At 42.5% G+C, this 20658-nt stretch overlaps 2 protein-coding genes across 3 annotated transcripts in view; both read right to left on the bottom strand.

Moving 5' to 3' along the window:
• The window catches only part of LOC146369841 (uncharacterized), a 98213-nt gene that overhangs the window by 35617 nt on the left and 41938 nt on the right, over positions 1-20658 (bottom strand). Inside the window, exons 2-3 of one of the 2 annotated variants that reach the window (XM_084909518.1) lie at positions 10590-10903; positions 4349-4442 (exon numbers count right to left, since the gene is read on the bottom strand). In XM_084909518.1, coding sequence (XP_084765644.1) covers positions 4349-4442; positions 10590-10903 — 408 coding nt within the window. The remainder of the gene's footprint in view (positions 1-4348; positions 4443-10589; positions 10904-20658) is intronic. The other variant, XM_084909519.1, reaches the window with a different exon arrangement.
• On the bottom strand, positions 4698-8370 carry sox2 (SRY-box transcription factor 2). The gene has a single exon (XM_084909517.1). It carries the CDS (start codon positions 6753-6755, stop codon positions 5793-5795), a length of 963 nt encoding a protein of 320 aa, XP_084765643.1. The 5' UTR covers positions 6756-8370; the 3' UTR covers positions 4698-5792.

Genomic DNA, 20658 nt, shown 5'->3' with positions numbered 1-20658 from the left:
GGTCCGTTTTAGCGCATCGCAAGAAAGGTTTCCTACCAGGCTACAGCAACCTGCGCCAGGCCTTATGTTGTTTTAGCCAGAGGGGAAAAAAATATTCACATCCCTCTGTATCCATCCCTCTCCCAGCCTTCTTTCTCCTGGCTTCAGTTTTTATACAAGAAGCAAAATGAGGCGTATATGATCAGTTCCATGATCAGCTTTAATCAAGAAAATTCATTCGATCTGCAGCCCTTACATTATGTTCCACTGAGGTTCAGGAAGCCCGGGAGGCCTTTAAGCGAGGCCTGCAGCGCTAATTTCTAAAAGGCCTTAAAAAAGTAACAAAGTAAGTAGAGTGCAGGAGTAGGCTACATCACGTTTATGCAACCACGTGGGTGTGAAACACGAGTTTTACAAGTGTCATTCGGGAACACAGAACGCAGATTTCGTAATGACATGCAGTTAGTGATGGATATTTAAAAAAGAGTTTAGGCACAATAGAAAGTAAAGCAAAAAAACCCCAAAAACAACAACAACAATCAAGCAACTTTAATGTTACTGCAAACGGGAGTGAATTCCAAAGTTTTGTACGTGCGCGTTCACGGCCGATGGAGGACACGAAAAAAACAAAACGCGGACACCTGAGGCACCGCACGGTGAAACAGAGACACTGGTGTTTTGGTTGTGGGGATTTTTTCTTTGCTTTTTACTAAAGAGTCGTGATCCCCCTTCAAACTGTGCATGTCCTTAATGATGGCGCTCTATAAAGCTGTCAGCATCAATGAGCGGAGATGATAAACGGGAGCTGGAGCTACGAGAGTGACGGGGGTGGGGGAGGAGGGGGAGAAGTGGTGGGAGAGGGAGTGAGGGGTGGTGGTGGTGGGTGGGGGCTGTCGCAGAGGTCTCGAGCCTCTGAGAATGCAGGCCGAGAGCAGCGCGAGGCTGATGGCATGCTGGTCTGTGTCAGTGTGTGGTCCTATTCACTGCAGTAGCGGGAGAGAGAGAGAGAGAGAGAGAACCCCTGCACCTGCGCTGGATCAGCAGGCTACTGGCTGCCATTCAGTCCCTCTGCGCTCCACACACACACACACACACACACGGGCAGCTGAAACACACGACAGCTCTCTGCTCTGACAGTTTTGCTATTCAACTCTTCTCTGCGCTGTGATGCAGGCAGAGATGTCAGGCAGCCTTAAAAAACAAAAAGACTTGAGGGATGCAGAATAACGACGCGACACGAGAGGAAGGATCTAAACAGGGCGTTTGGGATTATTTATAGAAGCGGTCCAATTTTTTTTCACGTACCCCGGACCCGGCCCGAGAACAAGGGGATGGCCGGGTTCCCCCTTATTTAGGGAACCGTGATCGTGCTGTGACCGACATTTAAACATGGCGTCAGTTACACAGACGGACAAAATGATAAAAACACACACAGATCCATGGCTGTTTGTTTTGTCTCATCACAGCTCGTTTATTACTAAACATGTTTCCCATTTAGTCTTGTGTCTGCCTTTTGTTAAAATAATAACAATAACAATAAAAATAAGAATAATTATTATTAACTATATAATAATAATAACGGTTTGGTTTCAAAGCCAGCGCGTGTACACTTGGTAGAGTTTTTATGTTGTAAAAAACCTGCAAGAAAAAAAATCATACAGTGATTTTATGAAAACGGAGATAGACGCTTCATGTGCGGGTGACGTCAGCGCCCCCCCCCCCCCCCCCTTATTATTTGCGTGATGGTGAAAAGGGAAAGTGGCTCTCGTGGGATTACAGGCCACTATAGGCTCGTTGTGTTTGCGTGTGTGCACGCGCGTTTGGTAGGTAGGTCATTTGACCTAATTAAATAATAAATAATAATATAATCTGAACAACAAACACGGGATTTGGATTTTGTCCAGCATAAATGACACGTCTGACTCGATCCACCGTTTCTTCATTTATTTACATTGAAATTCCAGCAGGCCTCGCTGAGCCAGTTTAATCTGAGCTCACTTCACAGCGTTTACACACGCCGGTTTCAAACTGCTCGGCTCCACTTTGATGTCCTGTTAGAAGCTGCGCTGCTTTTAGTTTTTATTTTTTACAGTCATTAATTTACATATTTTTAATTGCATTTAATAGAAACACCTTTGTAACGGAACACGTCAATATCGCGATATGGGCACAGACGCACACCAGGTTATCACAGATAACATCTGAGAGCTTATTGCTTTTCTTTTCTTTCTTTTTTTTTTTTTAACCCGAGGCGTAAAAAAAAACAGGAGGCGCGCGCTTACCACCTGTTGCAGGCCAAATATCCTCGAGCTGGGGCAGCCAGACTCTGCACGCGAGGAACAGAAGGATGGGTGGGTGGATGGATGAACGGTCGGATGGGGGAGTAGATGGGTGAACGAAAGGATGAAGGGGAACACCTCAACCGGGCCTCCCAGCTTCAACCTACACGGGCCAAACAAAACACACCTGACTGCGTAAAGTGCAGCAAACATACATCTGAACACTGAGACGCGTTCAAGGCGTCCCCGTGGACTAATAACACCACATGTGGGGTGTAACGTTTTAGGCAGGCCACTTAATTCCCGCTATCAGCTGTGCTGTTTGAACAGGAACGCCGGGCTTGGAGCTCAGAGCCTCTCTGACCAGCTCAGATTTTGGAAAGCACGCGGGGTTAAATGCGGGGCTAATATTTTTCTACCTAGATAGCGCGATATCAGTGTTTTCCGAGTGAACATTCACAGTGTCCTAGTTTGTGACTGCCTTGCTCACACAGAGAGCAAACCATTTACAGAAGGGTTACAAACAAAAAAAAAGTGGCTGGGTAGGTGGGGCAGTAATAGAAAATAGGAGCATTAATATAATAATATAATAAAAGCTGCCCACGGCCTCAAGTCAAGCATCCTGTGTCCACATGGAAGTCTTTACCAGTCAGCCACAGGTCTTATGACACGCCACGGAAAATATAAGTTGCCCATCGAGCATGTTTGGTGTTCTTTGCCTTTTAAAGGTTTTTCCCCTCCATCACATCAAAGGTGCCACGCTCAGCCGGGAAAAAAAATGATCATTTTGCGGGGCCCTGTGGGCCTGCAGGGGCCCACGGCGCTCCTGGAAACATAACGGGAGATTTTTACGCGTCTGCTTTTTTTTTTCTTTTTTTAAGCAGGAATAAATAAATTAATAAAACAAATTGTTTATCACCAGCGCTCTCGGCTATTACAACCGATTCAACTGTTTACATCAATAATTAATGGGACTCCCAACGATCCCCTGACCTGCGAAAGGTCCGATTAGGAGGAAGCGAGAGAGGGAGGGAGGGAGATGGAGACGGATGGACGGATGAATACCGAGGGGCCTCTTCATCTGCCGCTCCCCCGGGACACAGCCTGCAAGACACAACGGCCCAATGCGCGCGCGCGCACACACACAGACACATACACACTCTCCCCCCACAGATTTAAAACCGTTAGTTAAATTCAGGGCGAGCTGTTAGCTCATCATAAGGATCATCATTATTATTATTATTATGATTGGGGGGAATCCGCCTGGTTGGCAGAAAGGTGCATGGGTGGATTATTTTGGAGTCTGTTCTGTATGCGTTTGTTATTTTGTTTTTTGTTTTTGTTTATTAAGGCAGAGGGTGGATGAGGGTGGATAAGGGTGGATGGTGGTGGTGGTGTGCAGCAAGTCACCGGAGAGCTTGAACCATGAGAAGCGGGGTTAACGGGAAACAGCAGGGCCCATTTGATTAAACATTAAATTAAAATGACCACACTCGAGTATCGGCGTGGAGCTATTACACGGCCGAGGAAAAAGCATCCCGGCCAGGCTCCCTTCAAGAGGGCTCCACCTTCAATTTCCACCTAATTGGTCTATTTCAGCCTGATAAGCCAGCTCCGTGTTTTGAAAGGAGTGAGAGAAACACAGAGAAAGCTTCCAAAACTAACAGATATTATTGTTGCTGTTATTATTATTATCATTAGTATTATCATTATTATTGGATAAACTCAATGAACGAGAGGAAATAAAGCCTGAACTCAAAGGTTTAAGCTGCTGAAAATACTCCTTAACAAACACAAAAAACACTGCAACACGGTGTCAGCAGACAATAAAAACCCACGGATGACACACATTCTCTTCTCTAATCTAAAATAACCTGGAATCAGATCTGCGCCTGGCATTAGCGCTCCTGCATGATCAGTCATCTATCAGCCTTACAAAAGAAAGCCCAGTAATCCAAGAAGAACAAAAGAAAGAAAGGGAAAAAATGTATTTGTATATTAAATTTTTAAAAAGAGAAAGAAAAAATATCAAACCGTAAACCGGCTCTTAATAGCAATAATTATAAAAGAGGAGAAATGACAGTCTATACCTGGGGATGATGGGTATTTTGATGGAAAAATCTTCCCCCCACTTTTTAGGAAACAGGCAACAAACTTTGGGCTTGATGTGGCCATCCGCAGGAACTAGAAAATAGAAACGTGGTTAACCACGACGCAGTTATTTGTGGACTTTAAAGGAGGCATGTCGCCCCAAAGCTGTACTCTATAAGCACTTAGTAGAATACTAAGAATACTAGAATTTACAGTACACATTTAAAAGAAGACGAAGAAGACAGATGACAACTTAACATGTGATGACTGCCTGGCACACAACAACTACAACAAGATAAAGAAAACCCAGTGATGAATCAAATCAAAACTCAAACAATTTCAAGTATCCAAATTTCCAAAATTTATTCATTTCAAACTGCATATTGAAAAAAAAAATATATACTCAGCTGAAATTGTAACTGTTATAAGGATGGTATTAGTTCCAGTATATATACATGGAGTGGTTGGCTGTTCTGCGTACAGGCCACAATTCTTAAAATACAACTACGGGAATGAAAAAAAAAAACCCAAAACAATTTTTCTTCTTCTTGAAATAAAAACTTAAAATATCACAGGAAATATACAGAAATTGTACAAATCAATTAGAAAATAAAAAATAAAAAGTACAAGCGTCATATACCTCTAACAGATGAAAAGTGGGAGACGGAAATATAAATTAAGAACCTATATTTTAAGCTGCATTGAGAGGAAAAACAAAAAAGGCGTCGTTTTTTTAATATATATATTTTTTTTCCAAGAAATAAAATGTTTAGTAATGCTGCCTTTAAAAATGAAAACAACAACAACAACAACAACAAAAAGAGCAGTTTTACCTGCTTCGTTTCATGTCCCCTTTTTCTTTCCAGTGTTGTGAAGTGTTAAATGAGCTCCCATAAGAATTTCAGCTCTGCTATCTTTCACTTTTTTTGTTTTTTTAATATTTTTATCTGCAGAACTGGCGTTGCTTTATATAAAACAGGAAAAATGAAACAAATCGAAGAAAAAAAAAGAGAAATAGAAAAAGAAATATGCAACCTTTTGCAGTTTAACAAACAATTTTCGTCTGATTGTAATGTTTCTTTGATAAATACTGTACAAAAGGGTGATTGCAATAATAAAACATTTTTTTGATTGCGACTCCCACTTTCTAAAGTCTTCCAAACTTCATCCGTCAGTGAAAGGGGGTGGGGATGGTGGCTGTGGCGGTGGTGGGGGATCTCCTACCGTTCCTCTAGAGCTTCCTTAGAATAAAATGTGAGACAAAAAAAGACAAAATAAAAAGAGTCGTGTGTCCCTTTTTTCTTTTTCTTGGAGACTTCTATACAACTTTTCCCACCCCGAAATTTTTCTGTACAAAAATAGTCCAACGTTAAGTAGTCCACAGTTTCTCTTATAAAAGTTCTTTCTCTCTCTCTCTCCTTTTCTTTCTTGCTTTCATGTCTCTTACATGTGTGTTAACGGCAGCGTGCCGTTGATCGTCGTCCCGGGCACGGCGCTCTGGTAGTGCCCGGACATGTGTAGCCTGGTCTGGGCGGTCGGTTCGCTGACCTCCGCCCCGGGCAGGTACATGCTGATCATGTCTCTCAGATCCCCGCTTTGGCAGCCCGGGGCGGCCCGGTGGGATGACGAGGTGACGACGGGCGGGCTGGAGCTGCTGGACTCGGACTTCACCACCGAGGAGGGCCCCATGGAGCCCAGGGCGGTCATCCCCGGCGTGGTTTGCTGGGAATAGGACATGGAGTATGTCGGGGAGCCGTTCATATAGCTCTGGGAGCTGGTCATGGAGTTGTACTGCAGGGCGCTCATGTCGTAGCGGTGCATGGACTGCATCTGGCTCGGGTTGTGCGCGTTCAGCCCCGGGTGCTGGTAACCCAGCTGGTCCTGCATCATGCCGTAGCCCCCGTTGGTCCAGCCGTTCATGTGCGCGGCGTAGCTGTCCATGCGCTGGTTCACTCCGCCGCCCAGCCCGGCCCCGACACCGACCCCGGTCCCCATCCCGTTGCCTCCCGGAGCCAGCAGCCCACCGGGCAAGGTGTACTTGTCCTTCTTCATGAGGGTCTTGGTTTTCCGCCGGGGCCGGTATTTGTAATCCGGGTGCTCCTTCATGTGCAGGGCCCGCAGTCTCTTGGCTTCGTCGATGAAAGGTCTTTTCTCGCTCTCCGACAGGAGTTTCCACTCTGCACCCAGCCTCTTACTTATCTCCGAGTTGTGCATTTTGGGGTTTTCTTGCGCCATCTTCCTCCTCTGTCCCCGGGACCACACCATGAAGGCGTTCATGGGTCTCTTGACCCGCTCGGGGCTGTTTTTCTGGTTGTTGCCAGTGCCGGACGTGTTGGTGTTGCCCGTGCCCCCCGTGTTGGTCTGGGGAGCTGGGGGCTTCAGTTCAGTCTCCATCATGTTATACATCGGGAACAGATTTTTAATTTCAAAAAAGTTGAATCCCAGAAAAAAAAAATGTTAAAAAACAAAGAAGCCAAGAGAAAAACTCCAGCAGCCAGAGGAGCGGACAGTGAGGAGCGAGCAGGGCTGCAGCGAAAAGTTACCTGCCGGGATTTCTCTATGCAACTTTTCTCTGGACAAAAACAACAAGCATCAAGCCGCTTCTCTCCACACACACACACACACACACACGCATATACACACACACAAGCACACACACAGAGACACGCACACACAGGCTCACGCACACACACAGACACTCGTTCTCTTTTCCTCTCTCTCTCCCTCTCAGCGCGCAGAGAGAGAGCCTTCTTCCAAAACAGCTCCCCGCTAATGTTGTGTCCACAAAACTTCTCCCGTCGCTTCTCCGAAAACGAGCGTCAACAAACCCGCACTTTTTCGCCTCTGTCCGCCCGAGCCGAGCCGTGACAACTCCGGATAGTTTGTGAAACAAGTTAATAGACAACCATTCATGCGACCGGGGGCTGTCAGCGTATAAATGGGTTCGACTCGGCCAATCAGAGCCGGCCTTTTTCCCAGCGACACGCCAATGGGAGACCTTAATTAGCATAAAGGGGCGGAGTCTGCCTGCCCCAGACACACACAGAGAGAGCCACACACACATACACAGGGTGCCCATATGAGCCAATACCAAGTACATATTTACTATTTCCAGGCTGATGGGGATTTTTCTGTGGGAACATGTTAATGGGAGCACTTGATGATTATTTCCACACTTCATACTGAGAGAGAGCGTGATGCAGAAGCGAGAAAGTGGCTGCTTGCAAACTTTTAGACCCACACAGAAAGTTAAAGTTGGATAAAAAACTAAAAAAAATAAACGACAGTATAAACGTTCAGGAAATGATTTTTAGAGCCTGTAGACTTTACTTCTAACAACAAATCCACAGCTGGGAGTCAAACGCACATGCGCAACTATCAAACATGTTCAGCATCATTTGTCCCTAAAGGTGGAGACAGCGTTTTGTTTCCGACACAAGCCACAGCCTGCGGGAGCTAACCCTCGTCCCCAAAATAGAAAAGTCACTCATTCCCCTCCGCTTACAACAATCGCCCACCAACACCACCACCCACATCCATCAGAACAAAAGCACAACAACACTTAAATAAACTTTGTTAACTCAAAGCATCGAATGACTGTGTGTCTGAGTGTGTGTGTGCGTGTGTGTTTGTGAGCGTGTGTGCGTATGAAGGAGGGAGGGCTGGGGGGTTATGAGCTGGTTTTTAGCGTTGAAAAGAGGAAAGGTAATCCAAGATGTTTCCCCCCCTTTTTGTCCCTTTTAGTGAAGTTGAATGCCAACACACAGAAGGCAGACGGGCTCATCTCAGCACAAATAAGCGCTTTTTTGTTTGGGATGTTGTCGCTACATCTGTCCGGACAAAGACCCTACTCCACGTCACTTCCACTGCGAGTGCTGCTGTTGTTGTTAGGGCTTTGTAGTGTGTGTGTAAGAGAGAGCGAGAGAGAGAGAGGGTGAAGTAAGGCCTTACCGGGGGACGCGAGGAGGGGGAGAAATAAAGGTGAGGAATATTTTAAGATAAAGTGTGTTTGCACAAAAGGCGCAGCTCATTCAGTGAGCCCGAACGAGCGTGTCAGCCAAATAAAGTGTGTATGTGTGTGTGTGAGAGGGAGAGGGGGGGGGGGGGGAGAGAGAGAGAGAGAGAGAGAGAGAGAGGAAAGAGCGGCCTCAACTTGCTTCACCTCAGGCCGGATCAAACCGAAGCAGGCCGAGATTACCGTGTAGGGAAACACACGCCGTAGAGTGCGAAACTATCAGGCTTTAGAGTCTCTGGGAGGAAAAAAAGTTTTTGTTGTGGGGAGGGGTCTGTGCTGGAAGTGTTAGTTTCACTTGTTTTAGTTCTTTCTCCCCCCCGCTCAAACTGCATTTGAGGTGCCCAAAGCCTCTGTGCTGCGTGACACCAGTGCCGCCTAGTGGAGAACACGGGACCTACACGCGACTGCAAAACTTGAGGGGAGTAGAGGATGAGTTAGAAGTTCAGTTCAACGCCTAGGAAATGCTTAAAAAAGAAGAAGAGTCTAAAAACATCAGTATTTTTTTTATCACAAAAACCGCCCTTAGACAAAAAATATATAATAAATATATTGTAATAAAAAAGCTCCGAAAAACCCGAGTCACCTGTCACACATCTGGCCTGGATCGCTAAGCCAGAGAGTCACGATAATTAAAGAGAGATGAAGTCCAGACACCTGCGTGGTGTCCAAATCCAAACTGAAAGTCAACATATCGGGCCTTATTATGACGATTTTCTGTTGTTTTTGTTTTTAATCATTGATAATAAATAGAGGAGCGGATCCCCCACGCACCCACCCCTTCCCTCGTGCACTCATTATGCCGGCCCCCGGCAACCTTACATAAGATTCATCTTGTGCTTAAAAGGCTGCAAGAGGCGACACATGCAGCTCGGTCCATTCTAATGCAAGGTTGAAATGGGCCGCTCGGCTGCTATCTGCATCTGAGTGTGTTCCCCCTACCTCTAATCTGCTTATGATAATAAAGGAACAGCGGGGCTCTGCGGTTCTCTGAAAGCAGGCCCCAGCCAGTCGGGAATGGCCCCATGCATCCGCAATCATCCTGAATTTGTTTAACAAAAAAAAAAAAAAAAAAAAAAAGAGAAGACGAAGAAAAAAAAAAAAAGGGAGAAACCAGTGGGGCGGCTCCCTCGGACCACTTGTAAGCCCCCATGGTATATTCACCAGGTTTGGGGTGAAAAACTGCAAACGCGCAGCGAGCTGTGACACTAAAAATACTGTTTATGTGGCTGCACCAATTTAGGTGATGTAATCTCTGCAAGAGTATTTTTAAAAACAACAAGTATGAGTGGAAAATGATTCAAGTATCTCCTGTCAGAGTCCTTCTACAGAGGATCTCAATGATCAGAGTTTACCGGTGACAATTTTCAAATGCAACACATGGCAAAATCTATGAAGGGATTCACTCCCGTTACAGTGAAACAAAATAAAAACCCCATTTGTTGTTTTAGCTGAAATAAACTTGTTTTTTGTTTTTTTGCCACAAGGGCTAAAGAAGCAAACAAGAAATAATCTAAGCAGAATCTTCACCATAATTAATAACGCAAATAATACAAAATACAGGAAGAGATTGTTTTCTACACACACACACACACACACATATATATATATAATCAAGCAGGTTAAATATTTAAACATGATTTGCTGTTGATTTTTTAAATGACAGAACTAAAAATGTCAAAGTGAATTAAATAAATTCGATTATATGGTGAAGCTTCTAAAGTTTAAAGACATTGCAAAACTGAACTGATGTCATTAAACATAAAAGACATCGAGGAATTATGAAAAAAAAGAAGATACAGTGTAAGAAAATGTGAAATTAAGTAAAATGTAAACATGGATTTACTGTAAATTTATGGCGGTCCGAATACAGTAAGCACAGAGGCGCGTAAATTAAGCCTGTAAGTAACAACAATAAGCCGGGGTTGGTTTGGAACACAGCTCAGAGCAAATACTATGATACTCGTGAGTTTTTAAAATAAAAAATTAGAACGTATTTTTATATTTTTATCAAGCTAAATCAATTTAAATAATTTTTAAATGTAAATGATTTTTGAGCTACACGAAAACCAAACCGGCCAACAACAACACAGACAGTCAGTCAAGCTCATGATTCCAGGCAGTGTCATTCCACAACACTGTTTTATACACACACACACTGACACACACCCGCACACGCACACACCAACACGCACAGGGCTTCTCCACTCCGCCGCACTCCAACTTACTGCCAGTTAGGGAGTTGTCTTCCTCTCGTCTTGATTGGCAGAAATTAAACAAGTTGCCATGTCGCTCAGCCTCCTTCGTGTCTATCTCTCCCACCGCTGATGGAGCCTCAGCCTGTCCGGGGCAGAGCTCCAGTCGCCGGCACCCAGCCCGCACTTTCCGTTCGTATCCCCCCCGACCCGAGCCACCAACCACCAACACCTGGTAGTCCGTGCGCTTTCGACCCGGCAGCCGGTGCGCGATTGTCGGCGTGCAGATCCCGGCGTGCAGCCCCGTCGTCTGTCTGGAGCTCTCCGCTGTCTCCTCTCCGCTAGCCCTGCAACAAGAAAAAGCCGTTTATGGCGACACACAATGTGAAAAGGGGGCCGATTTAAAAAGGAGAAGAATGCAAGCAAGAACAACAAAAGTCAGTTATAGCAAAGTCTGTGCCTCTCCTCTCCTATCTTCCACCCCCTAGCTTAGCCCACATAATGAGCAGGAAAAAGCTTTATATTTTGTTCACTGGGTATTCACAGATAATTTGAAGCCATTGTTTCTGCCACAGATGGTTCTTTTTAATACAATAACGGTGCTCTTTGTGAATAGCGAGCCCACAATAAAAATCTAAAGCGTCCTCCTGAATAACCATTTTGTTCTCTCTTGTATAGGCCGAACAAAAGCGCCAGTGAGGTAATGGCCTGCCTTATTGAAAGCCTCAGAATGGGGATTTGATAAAGATTTTTTTTCGCTCCTTTTTTTCCTTCTTCTTCTTTTTTTTTCTTTTTGCAAAGTACACGGCAATGTCAAAGAGAAACTGACACGGGATAAAAAGGAGGGGGAAAAAGGCTGGAAAAAGTGCTGGCAGTTGCAGATTGCAAAGATATTATTATTATTATTATTATTATTATTATAACTGGATTATAACTGGCTGAAGTCAGATGTGAGGGGTTGTGTTGCAGAGCTGCAGCAGAGCAGGTCAGGTGCAGGCATGTTCCTTTTTTTTTTTTTTTTTTTTACGATGGAGCTTAAATCCAGAATACATTAGCTTCCAGAGGTCTGCTGTGTGTCAACTTCTGGACTCCACATAATTAAGTGTCCGGGGTGCAAAATAGCAGCAAACCCTTCTCACTACACAATCACAGAGCAAAGATAAATAAATAATAATAATAATGCCTTACAGTGCTTATAAGGCACTGGGAAATGTCATAAATGCATGGGTGTTAATGGGAAAAGGGGCGGGGGTGACTCATGTAACTTGGTAATGTTGAGATGCTTGCCAATAGGCCTATAGGATGGATCTTGCAGAAGTGTGCAAGACCCCCTGCACACACACCCACACACACACACACACAGTCTTGATGTAATTCGTAATTAACTCATGGCTAATCAATAAAGCGTTTAACACAACGCACAATAGACACACAGGGGATGATCCCCAAGCCAAACATATTGGATGTCACTGATCGTTACAAGGTGAGGACACCCTGTCTGTCACACAGGGTTGGAGGGTGAGGGTGGGGGCAGCTGGAGAAGATTGCAAAGGAGAGGAGAGGGGGCATGAATGGCAGGATGGAGAGAAGGGCAGAGAGGGGATGAGGGGGATAGAGGGATGAAAAGGTGAGAAGGAGATGCAAGGAGAGAATCACATTTCAAACTCACCGACTCAGCCCCCCAACACACACACACGCCACACACACACACACACACACACACACACACACACACACACACACACACACACACACACACGCTACCACCAGCCATTATACTTACAGAAACATATGATATGTACTTATAAATGACATCAGTGAATAATGGATTAAGAAGAAGGCTTCACTCACGCCTCCTGACAGAGTTCATTCATTCATCAGTTCATAGGATGAGAAAAATGCCATTAAGGCTGATAATAACAAACAAGATGAGAGCATTTGGAAAGTTTGGTGTCAGCACCGTCATCAGCACAAGCTTTTCTCAGTCTGCTGGTATTCTTTCACTGTGAAGCAGGACTGTTTTGCTACAAGCACCATCTTCTTCAAACGCCTCAATTTCAAAAGCAAAAGCTCGAACTTTTTTCCTTTTTTACATTTGTATGAACTAAATGAGTTTCTCTCCAAAGTAGAAACGCAATGTGTGCACACAGTTAGTGTGCTTGTTGAATCTACAATCAGCTGTGACAGGAAGTGGGTGGGGGTGGGTGGGGGTTTGTTTAACAACAGGTTCTGCATGAACTCATTTGTATTCTTATTTTAAAGAAATAAATGCCTAGTTACTTTCATTTTGTGTGTCTTTTATTTGAAAACAATAACCCAGTAGCATTTTTATGCCCTCGTAAAATCACTTGCACACAGAACTTTGCTTGAAAAGACAGAAACTCAAGCATCAGAAAATCTGAAATGCACCTAGTGTGCATGCACCACAACCACTGTCTGTGCGTCACTGAGCTCGTAACACAATTACATCTGCATTTAGGTATAAAAAGAGGTGGAGGTTTACTCAAAAGGTGTAAAAGAAAAACCAAACACAAAGTGATGACCAATAGGAGCAAAGGCCTAAAAGGCATCCAGAGAGAGAGAGAAAAAAAGAAGAGAAAAGCACAAGAGCAAGATTTAAAGAGGAAAACATGGCGGAGAGAAAGCGAGAGGGGATCAGCGCTCTCAGTGTGAATAAGCTTAGCTGCAACGAAGCACAACTCTCTGGCTTTATCTGATCAGTCTGTGCCATGTAGTCTAAATCACAGCCATACCACTCATATTAGAAGAGCCGGAGCACTTTTAATTATAAACCCATCCACAGGGGCCGGAGAATATGATAGCATGTTTGAAAAACTGGAGCCAGAGAGAGCGAGAGACAGAGAGAGCGGGAGAGTTCACTGGCACCATGAGAGCTTTTTAGAACGACCAGCATCATCACTGAATACTAATGCGTTTTACCTTGAGGCTGACCATTAACATACACAAAGCAAACGGCCACACACAGACACATATTTATGCTCTCAAAGACATTCAATCAGATGCATATTACACATACATGCCTGCATTTCAATATGCATGAGCGCGTATGTGGTGCTGTTTTGTTTTTGTGTGTTTTGTTGGGTTTTTTTCCAGCTTGGCCTAATGGGAGAACCACGGTGCTGCCCCCAACCCCCAGCCCCTCATGTGTCTGCATAACATGTGTGTGTTTGTGTCTGTGTGATGCAGACACACTGACACAATAATCAGTGAAAAGGGAAGGCCCTGGATGAAGGAGACGTGGCCAACCAGCTGTCAATCACGCTACAAACACAAACATTACAGCACAAATACCCATTCATTAGCACCCATAAACTCGTCCTTGAGAAGAAATAGTAACATCGCTGGAAGGCTTTTTTTTTCCCTTTTTTTTGAGGATCATGGGTCACTGCGCAATGTTTTCAGGACTACCTAAACTACGTTCAGTATTACGAGTTCAAGTCTTTTTTTTCTCAGTTTAAGCCATTCTCCTTCCTGCCTCTCATCATCGAGTATCATGCCATGATACTTATAACCTCAAAAGGTATCAGCAAGGCAATTTACGCCACATTCAAAGGCAAATCTAAGCCTCCTTTGCTATAAATCTCTTTATATGATGATGCTATTTTAACACTTTCATGTTTACCTGAAATTGACCGAAAAAAAAGCACAAGAAGTTGAAAGTAGAATTTGACGGGGCTCGACAGATTGAACCAACTTCAGCAAAAGAGCTGTCGGCCATGGCGACATCACCAGACACGAAGAAGCATGCCAAAGATAGCAAAATCCTCAATTTAACTAAACAAACAGTTAAAAACATTTAAATTGTTACGTTTTGTGAAATCAGCAAGGCACGTAAAAAGAGACGAGTTAGAAACAACGTCTCTCTCGTTACTAAAAAATGCGCTCCCACACTTGTTTATTAACGATGTCACAAAGCCTCACGTTACAGTTGGGTCTCTTAAAAGAACCACACTCATCTGTTGCACAGCATTTTGAGTGACAAATCCACCTCTGTGGTGCCAGAGAACAGAAGGTGATTGAAGGTTTCTGCAGCAGACTCTGCAGAGTAACCGGCCTGTGGCTGTCCCGCTCCTCCGCATGATGTAATGCCCAGCTTTGATGTTGCTTTCAAGTTTGAGAGTGGACAGACAACTTTTCAAAAAAGAAATAAATAAAAAAGAAGAATAAGAAGAAGAGGTCTGAAAATGCTAGAGTGGACATAAATTTCCATATGCGGACAGCATTTTAAAAGTTATCTGCCACAATGTGGACATGGTCGGACTTTGAGAAGCGCAGGGCACGAAGCTGTGGAGTTTGAGGATTAAAGCTTTGAAGATACTAAAATGCTGACCGCCAGAAGAAGGGAGGTGGCTGGTCAGTCCTGCAGCTGTTTGTTCAGGAGGCAGGCAGGAACACATACGGACACAGCTGTCAGATATTTGCTGAGCAACACAATATACTCATTAATGAAGAATGCAACACAAACTGTTTAAACACAGAAGCACAAAGAGCGTCCTTTTGTAGGCCACCACGCTCTTTAGCTATAGTTCATGTTACAGGACTGTGTCAGCATTAATGTAGTCTCAGTGGAAGCTCGTTTCCCCCACTGAAAGGAAAAAAAGGCTTCCATAACAACAAATTTTGAGTTAATAAGTCGAAAATTTGAAAAAACAGCTTTTCAGGTAGTGGGTTGAAATTTTGAGCTAGCTAGCAGCCAATCAGGAAGGTCTGTGAAGGACATCATTTCCTTGTTACCTGGATGGAGATGGTGTTAAAATGCCTTCTGTAGCTGCATAAAAGGTTTAGAGTCAGTGAGTTCATGTCAAACTACTGGACAGCTAATATCTTCGAGGTAGCAAGGAAATGACTTCTTAACACTAAATCATCGTTTCTAAGACGATGTATTCTAGATATTTAGTAATTAACTGACTCTTCCTCTTAAACCACCATGAAAGAAAGTTTGCACTCACAGTTTTGAATGAAATATCTTTCAGCCAATTTTAATAAATTTAAATACATACAATTATATCTATTCTTAGAATAATAATAACTTTGGAGAGTCACAGACTTTTTTAAAAAAAATCTATAATTCTCTGCTAATTAACAAATACCTTCATTTTAGATTTTTTCTTTAACAGGGTGCATACAGGTAAACATTCTTACATAAATAAAAGCATTGCAACAGATGTCAAACAAGATAACCAAAACACTAGTTAGATTCTTAAAGTCATGATCTAGCAGTGCAAACCAATGACTTTATGTTAAATCTCTGGTTGTTTGGAGCTCATTAAAAATGCAACAAAGCTATTAGAATAAGTTACGCATTCTAACATATTACCATACCAGTGTTAGCATTAACACTAATCACTGCTGTGCAGGCTGAGCTTAGCCTCAAGTTTGTACAGCTGTAAACTCACTTCTGAAACGTTGCTGTTTATTCATTCTGATCATGTTTTGTTTCTCTACAGTCACAGACTATCCTATATGATTATCACTGTTCTGAACAAAACCACCATGCTCATTTTTCACCTCCCACTGGCTCTTTCACTGATGTAGAAAAGGCTGGAAATGTTGTTCCAACTATGGCCAAGAAGCTAATCCAGGAAATGAAGGTGATAATGACAGAGTGCGTGACATGACATGACAATGATTCTGCAATAACTATGCACTGAAAAACAATCGTCTATGCTATATTACAATACTTCACTGAAGAAATTACAAACACCCCTAAGAAGGCAAAACATAGAAATGGTTTCATTATACGAGGGAAACACTCACAAAAACCTGAATTATAATACCTGTTGGAGAATTCTTACATGGCAAAGATGATATTAAAAAGTCAACTTTCAGTTAAAAAAAGTTTCTTAAACCTTGTTTTGTACTTAAGTCACAATTTCTAAACTGTACAGATGGGTGAGTCTATATAGTTTCCATGCCCTAGTTACCGCCATTATTAGAGTTCATTTAGATGACGCTTAACTACTCAATCTAGTCTTTAAGTCTGACATCATTAAGTCAACATCCAAACTCCGCTTCTGGTCCCAAAGTCAAACAAACACTGCGGCATCACGGTGAGTTATAAACTGTCTAAAAATTAAATCTTTAATAAAATGATACGTTTTAGTTTGAAGTTAGCAGGCAGTTAGCTCGCTATTTTCCATCTAAAGATGATATTCCATGTTCTGACTGAAGGATTTCTGAAAAATTAAAATGTACACCTCTGATATCACTTTCGGCATAAATGCAGACAGAAAACTAAACAGCAGTGACGTTTGTGGGGTTACTGAAGTTGGACTAGCTGGTATATAATGATGTGCTACGTCGTTGCTAGCTCCACAGCTAGGGTTAGCATAATGTAAACACATTAGCACAGTGAAGCTGGAGGATGAACACTAATGTTTTTTCCACCCACATGAGGGTTCCCGATGGTTAGGGACAAATGCAATTGCATGGTAGGATGCTGTAAACGGACTGAACTTCAATCGGGAGAACAACTGAGATAATCCATTCACAATGCAAGGTTAGTCATTAATATACTGCAACATGGGCTGGGCTGTAGTTACACCGTAAAGTTTTAAAAACTGAGCTTTAAAACATGCTGTCGATGAATAGTGTGATAAAAACCGATAGAGACCGACAGTGATCACTGACTTTTTGTGCAGATTAAATAGAACAAGATACAAAAGCATTAAAACATGTTAAAAACAGAACCTTAATAAAAACAGTGTAATTTGGACCCAGGGTTCTTACATCATCACTTAACAACTGGATAACTGCTCAAATGAGCCTAGGATTTCCCAAGCTGGTGACTAAGTTGTGAGTTTTGCCTCTAAAAGGACTTTGGTGTGAGCTATCATTACTATCCATTTTAATAAAGTGCCGGTCCAGTTTTTTAGCTTTCTTCCCACTGTCCACCATTTTCCCTTTATAAGTTTCTTTCCTGTTCTTCAACACAAGTTAAGGCTCAATCACACCAATGCAAAAATAAGACTGCCACATTCTTGTAAGAAAAAGTTGGCTGCATTTAATTTTGTTGCCTGACACTGACTGAAACAGTGGCCAACATGTCTCCCAGGGGTTGAGGGTGTTGCATGCTCAACCTCTGGGTGACCACTTTTGTTTGCAAGGAGATTGCACAGGTCGCCATGTAGTGAGGGAACCTGTCTCCAAACAATCGTGGTTAGACTTGGAGTGACGGCAATCACTCTCAGACAGAATGACGAAGCTTTGCAAATATTTGCTGTCTAAAAGCAGACAGATTTTCATCACGTTGCAATCCGTCTGCACCAAGGAGCACGATATATAATGCATACATATATATATATATATATATATATATATATATATAGATAGATAGATAGATAGATAGATAGATAGATAGATAGATAGAGATATTTATAACATTTATTTATAACAGTGATCAAACAGCAAAATAAGATAAAAAATAATCTAAGATTTCTTTGTGTTCTTTTTAATTGCTGTGGTTCGTCTTTTCCTGAATTAAAGAAGCATCTGTGTGCAGGGGATAGCCTGACCTGACAAAAACCAACACCACTCTGAATTTAGAACAAGCTATCTGTGGAGTACTTCTCTACATACTGAGATCAGCATGACATAAAAACTCCAATTAAACGAGCAGTTAAATGTCACTGTGTAGGAATGACAAACCCAAACAGGGTTAGATTTCAGATTAAACATGACATTTGCCTGGCTGTACAAGTGAATGCTGTCACCACTACAAATTATCTGGATGATGATTAAAATGACATTTTAGCTCATTTAGTGTTTATGGATAGTTTTCATAATGTTTTTATTGCTAACTTGCACAACTTAAAGGCTTCATCATGTTAAACAAACCACAACAGCTGGTTACAAATGCTCAAACGTCATTTGAATTACAGGACTACATGACCGATATCATAAATTAGAAGCATCAAATTCAAATGTCTGAGGAAAAAGTGAAGTAAGATATTCAGTTACTGGCATCATATTAAAATTATGATTTTATAATAACGAACTTGTTTGCTTGATTGACAGCTAATAATGATCACACCCAGCCAAAATTGGCGTTTGCAAAAATTGATGCGTGTCAGGAAATGCAGCTGATCTGATATGTCAGGGCGTCTGGTGGGACTGCAGTTCACCATTAAGCTAAAAGATAATCTAACCCAAACATCAGTCACGGATCAAGCCAGAGGAAGGACACTTTACTTTGAAATAACTTATTCACTGAGCTGATTGACGATTATTAGTGATCAAGTCAGATTAGCAGGCAGAGTGAAAGGACAACTCCCATGGTTTGAGCTGCAGTTAAAAATGTACTTCAGCATGCTGAAAGGAGCTGAAAATAAAATCATAGGAATCTGTTTTAGGGCCATCTGCCTCATGGAGAGCCAGAGGATTGAAGTTAACAGAAAATCCAGTCACACTAAAGCAGGTACAATACATACTGATATAAGCTCTAATATCAGTCAATGTAAATTCAGTGAATATATGTCAATGACACCACTCTTAAACAAACACTGAGATTATGTCTTGTGCATTACAAAACCCAACAAGGGGAAAGAGATGAATCCTGGTCTGTCTCCATGTGTCAAAATGTCCATGACATCTTCATGCTAAAATGCTAAAGGTGTAGGTTGCACCAGCCAACCAAAAGTGGAGCCACATCTCAAATGACTATTGCAATCTGAAGTTTATTAAAGCTTCCTTAAAAGTGGGCAAAAAATACACACTGTGTGTTATTAGGCTCAGGCAAAGGAGGGAAGTAAGGCCGACAACAGCAGGGACCTCACATGGTGAGTGTGTGACAAATACAGTTAAACACTCTGTTATACTGGGAAGTGTAAAAGGTGCTATAAGACCACTTACCATTATTGAAATTTCCCTATGCTCTTGGTTTATATCTGATTTATGATTGCTTTTGGGAACAGACCGGAAATACCACTGACTTCCCGTGTATTGGCTTAACTTCAAACGTCTCATATTGACATTCCCTCACCTGTACAAATCAACATGAGTGCATGGCAAGCACACCAGTCAAGGGAACTAAGAAAATAAGCTCTCCACACTTTGCATGCACAATGGGCTCCAGTTCAAACTCCAACAATTTCTTGGCCTCTTTTGTACACTGAAATATTCACAGACGCAAAATACAGATTTGTCTGTAATATCGCACACATACACACACACACACAACTGCAGCTATATTACAGATGTATACATATAAGATGCTTCACGCTCACTCCATCATACACTCATCTCTCTCCTCTCTCCACTCTCATCTCACTCCCAGCCACCGCTGGTTTTGTTTACAGGCCAATTTGAATGAGAATGAATCTCTCTAATCCATGCCGGCTGCTGCGAGGCCCTGGCCCTTTGTTTGGGATTACTGCAGCTTAGCGCTAGCTAACAATGAGGAGATGAGCAGCTCACCTCATCTCTGCTAATGAAGTGTGGAGAGTCATTTAGCCGGTAGCTAACTGCTACCGAGCCAGGATGATACCTTCACACGTGCCTGCACGCACACACACTCACGCAGATACATATACGTTTTTGTATTTCTACACATGTGAGGACACTAACTGTTGACACTTTGTTTTTGTTCCTCGGTCACACGCTGAGCCTCTCGATCTCAAGTGTTGACCTTAAATACTGTGAAGTATTTAGAAAGTGCGACAAAGGACATGACTACAACTTCTCTGACAATTTCCATGCAAAGCCTCGATCATATGTATATGTTCAAGGCTATATGAAGCTTTCATTGTTCTAATCTAAGATGTCTGTTTTTGCACTGTTGCGACACCAATTGTTTGCTGTTTAATTTTAATATTAGTTCAGTAAAATATGCTGAATCTCTTTAAAGATTTTGGGCCTGTTTTGTACCCTATTCTATGTTTGCAATATGAACCTAAAATTCTATTTCTATTTATGGGTTCTATTTATGGACTGACCTTTGTTTCATGCTTTCACAATATATTTGCAAGATAAGTTCGAGAGTTTTCAAACCATATTAAATAAAATTTAACAGCAAGGAAATGTGCTTTATGTCAGCTCAAAATGAACAGTGAACGTTGTTCAAACACAGTCCAAATGTGCTGAT

This window comes from Perissodus microlepis, chromosome 17, assembly GCF_051167445.1.
Source record: "Perissodus microlepis isolate ML-2025 ecotype Zambia chromosome 17, ASM5116744v1, whole genome shotgun sequence".
NCBI classification, from domain to species: domain Eukaryota; kingdom Metazoa; phylum Chordata; class Actinopteri; order Cichliformes; family Cichlidae; genus Perissodus; species Perissodus microlepis.
This window is presented reverse-complemented; position numbering and strand designations above follow the sequence as displayed.

Coding starts and splice junctions, on each gene's coding strand:
- sox2 (XM_084909517.1), bottom strand. CDS start 6,755: ATGTATAACATGATGGAGACTGAACTGAAGCCCCCAGCTCCCCAGACC.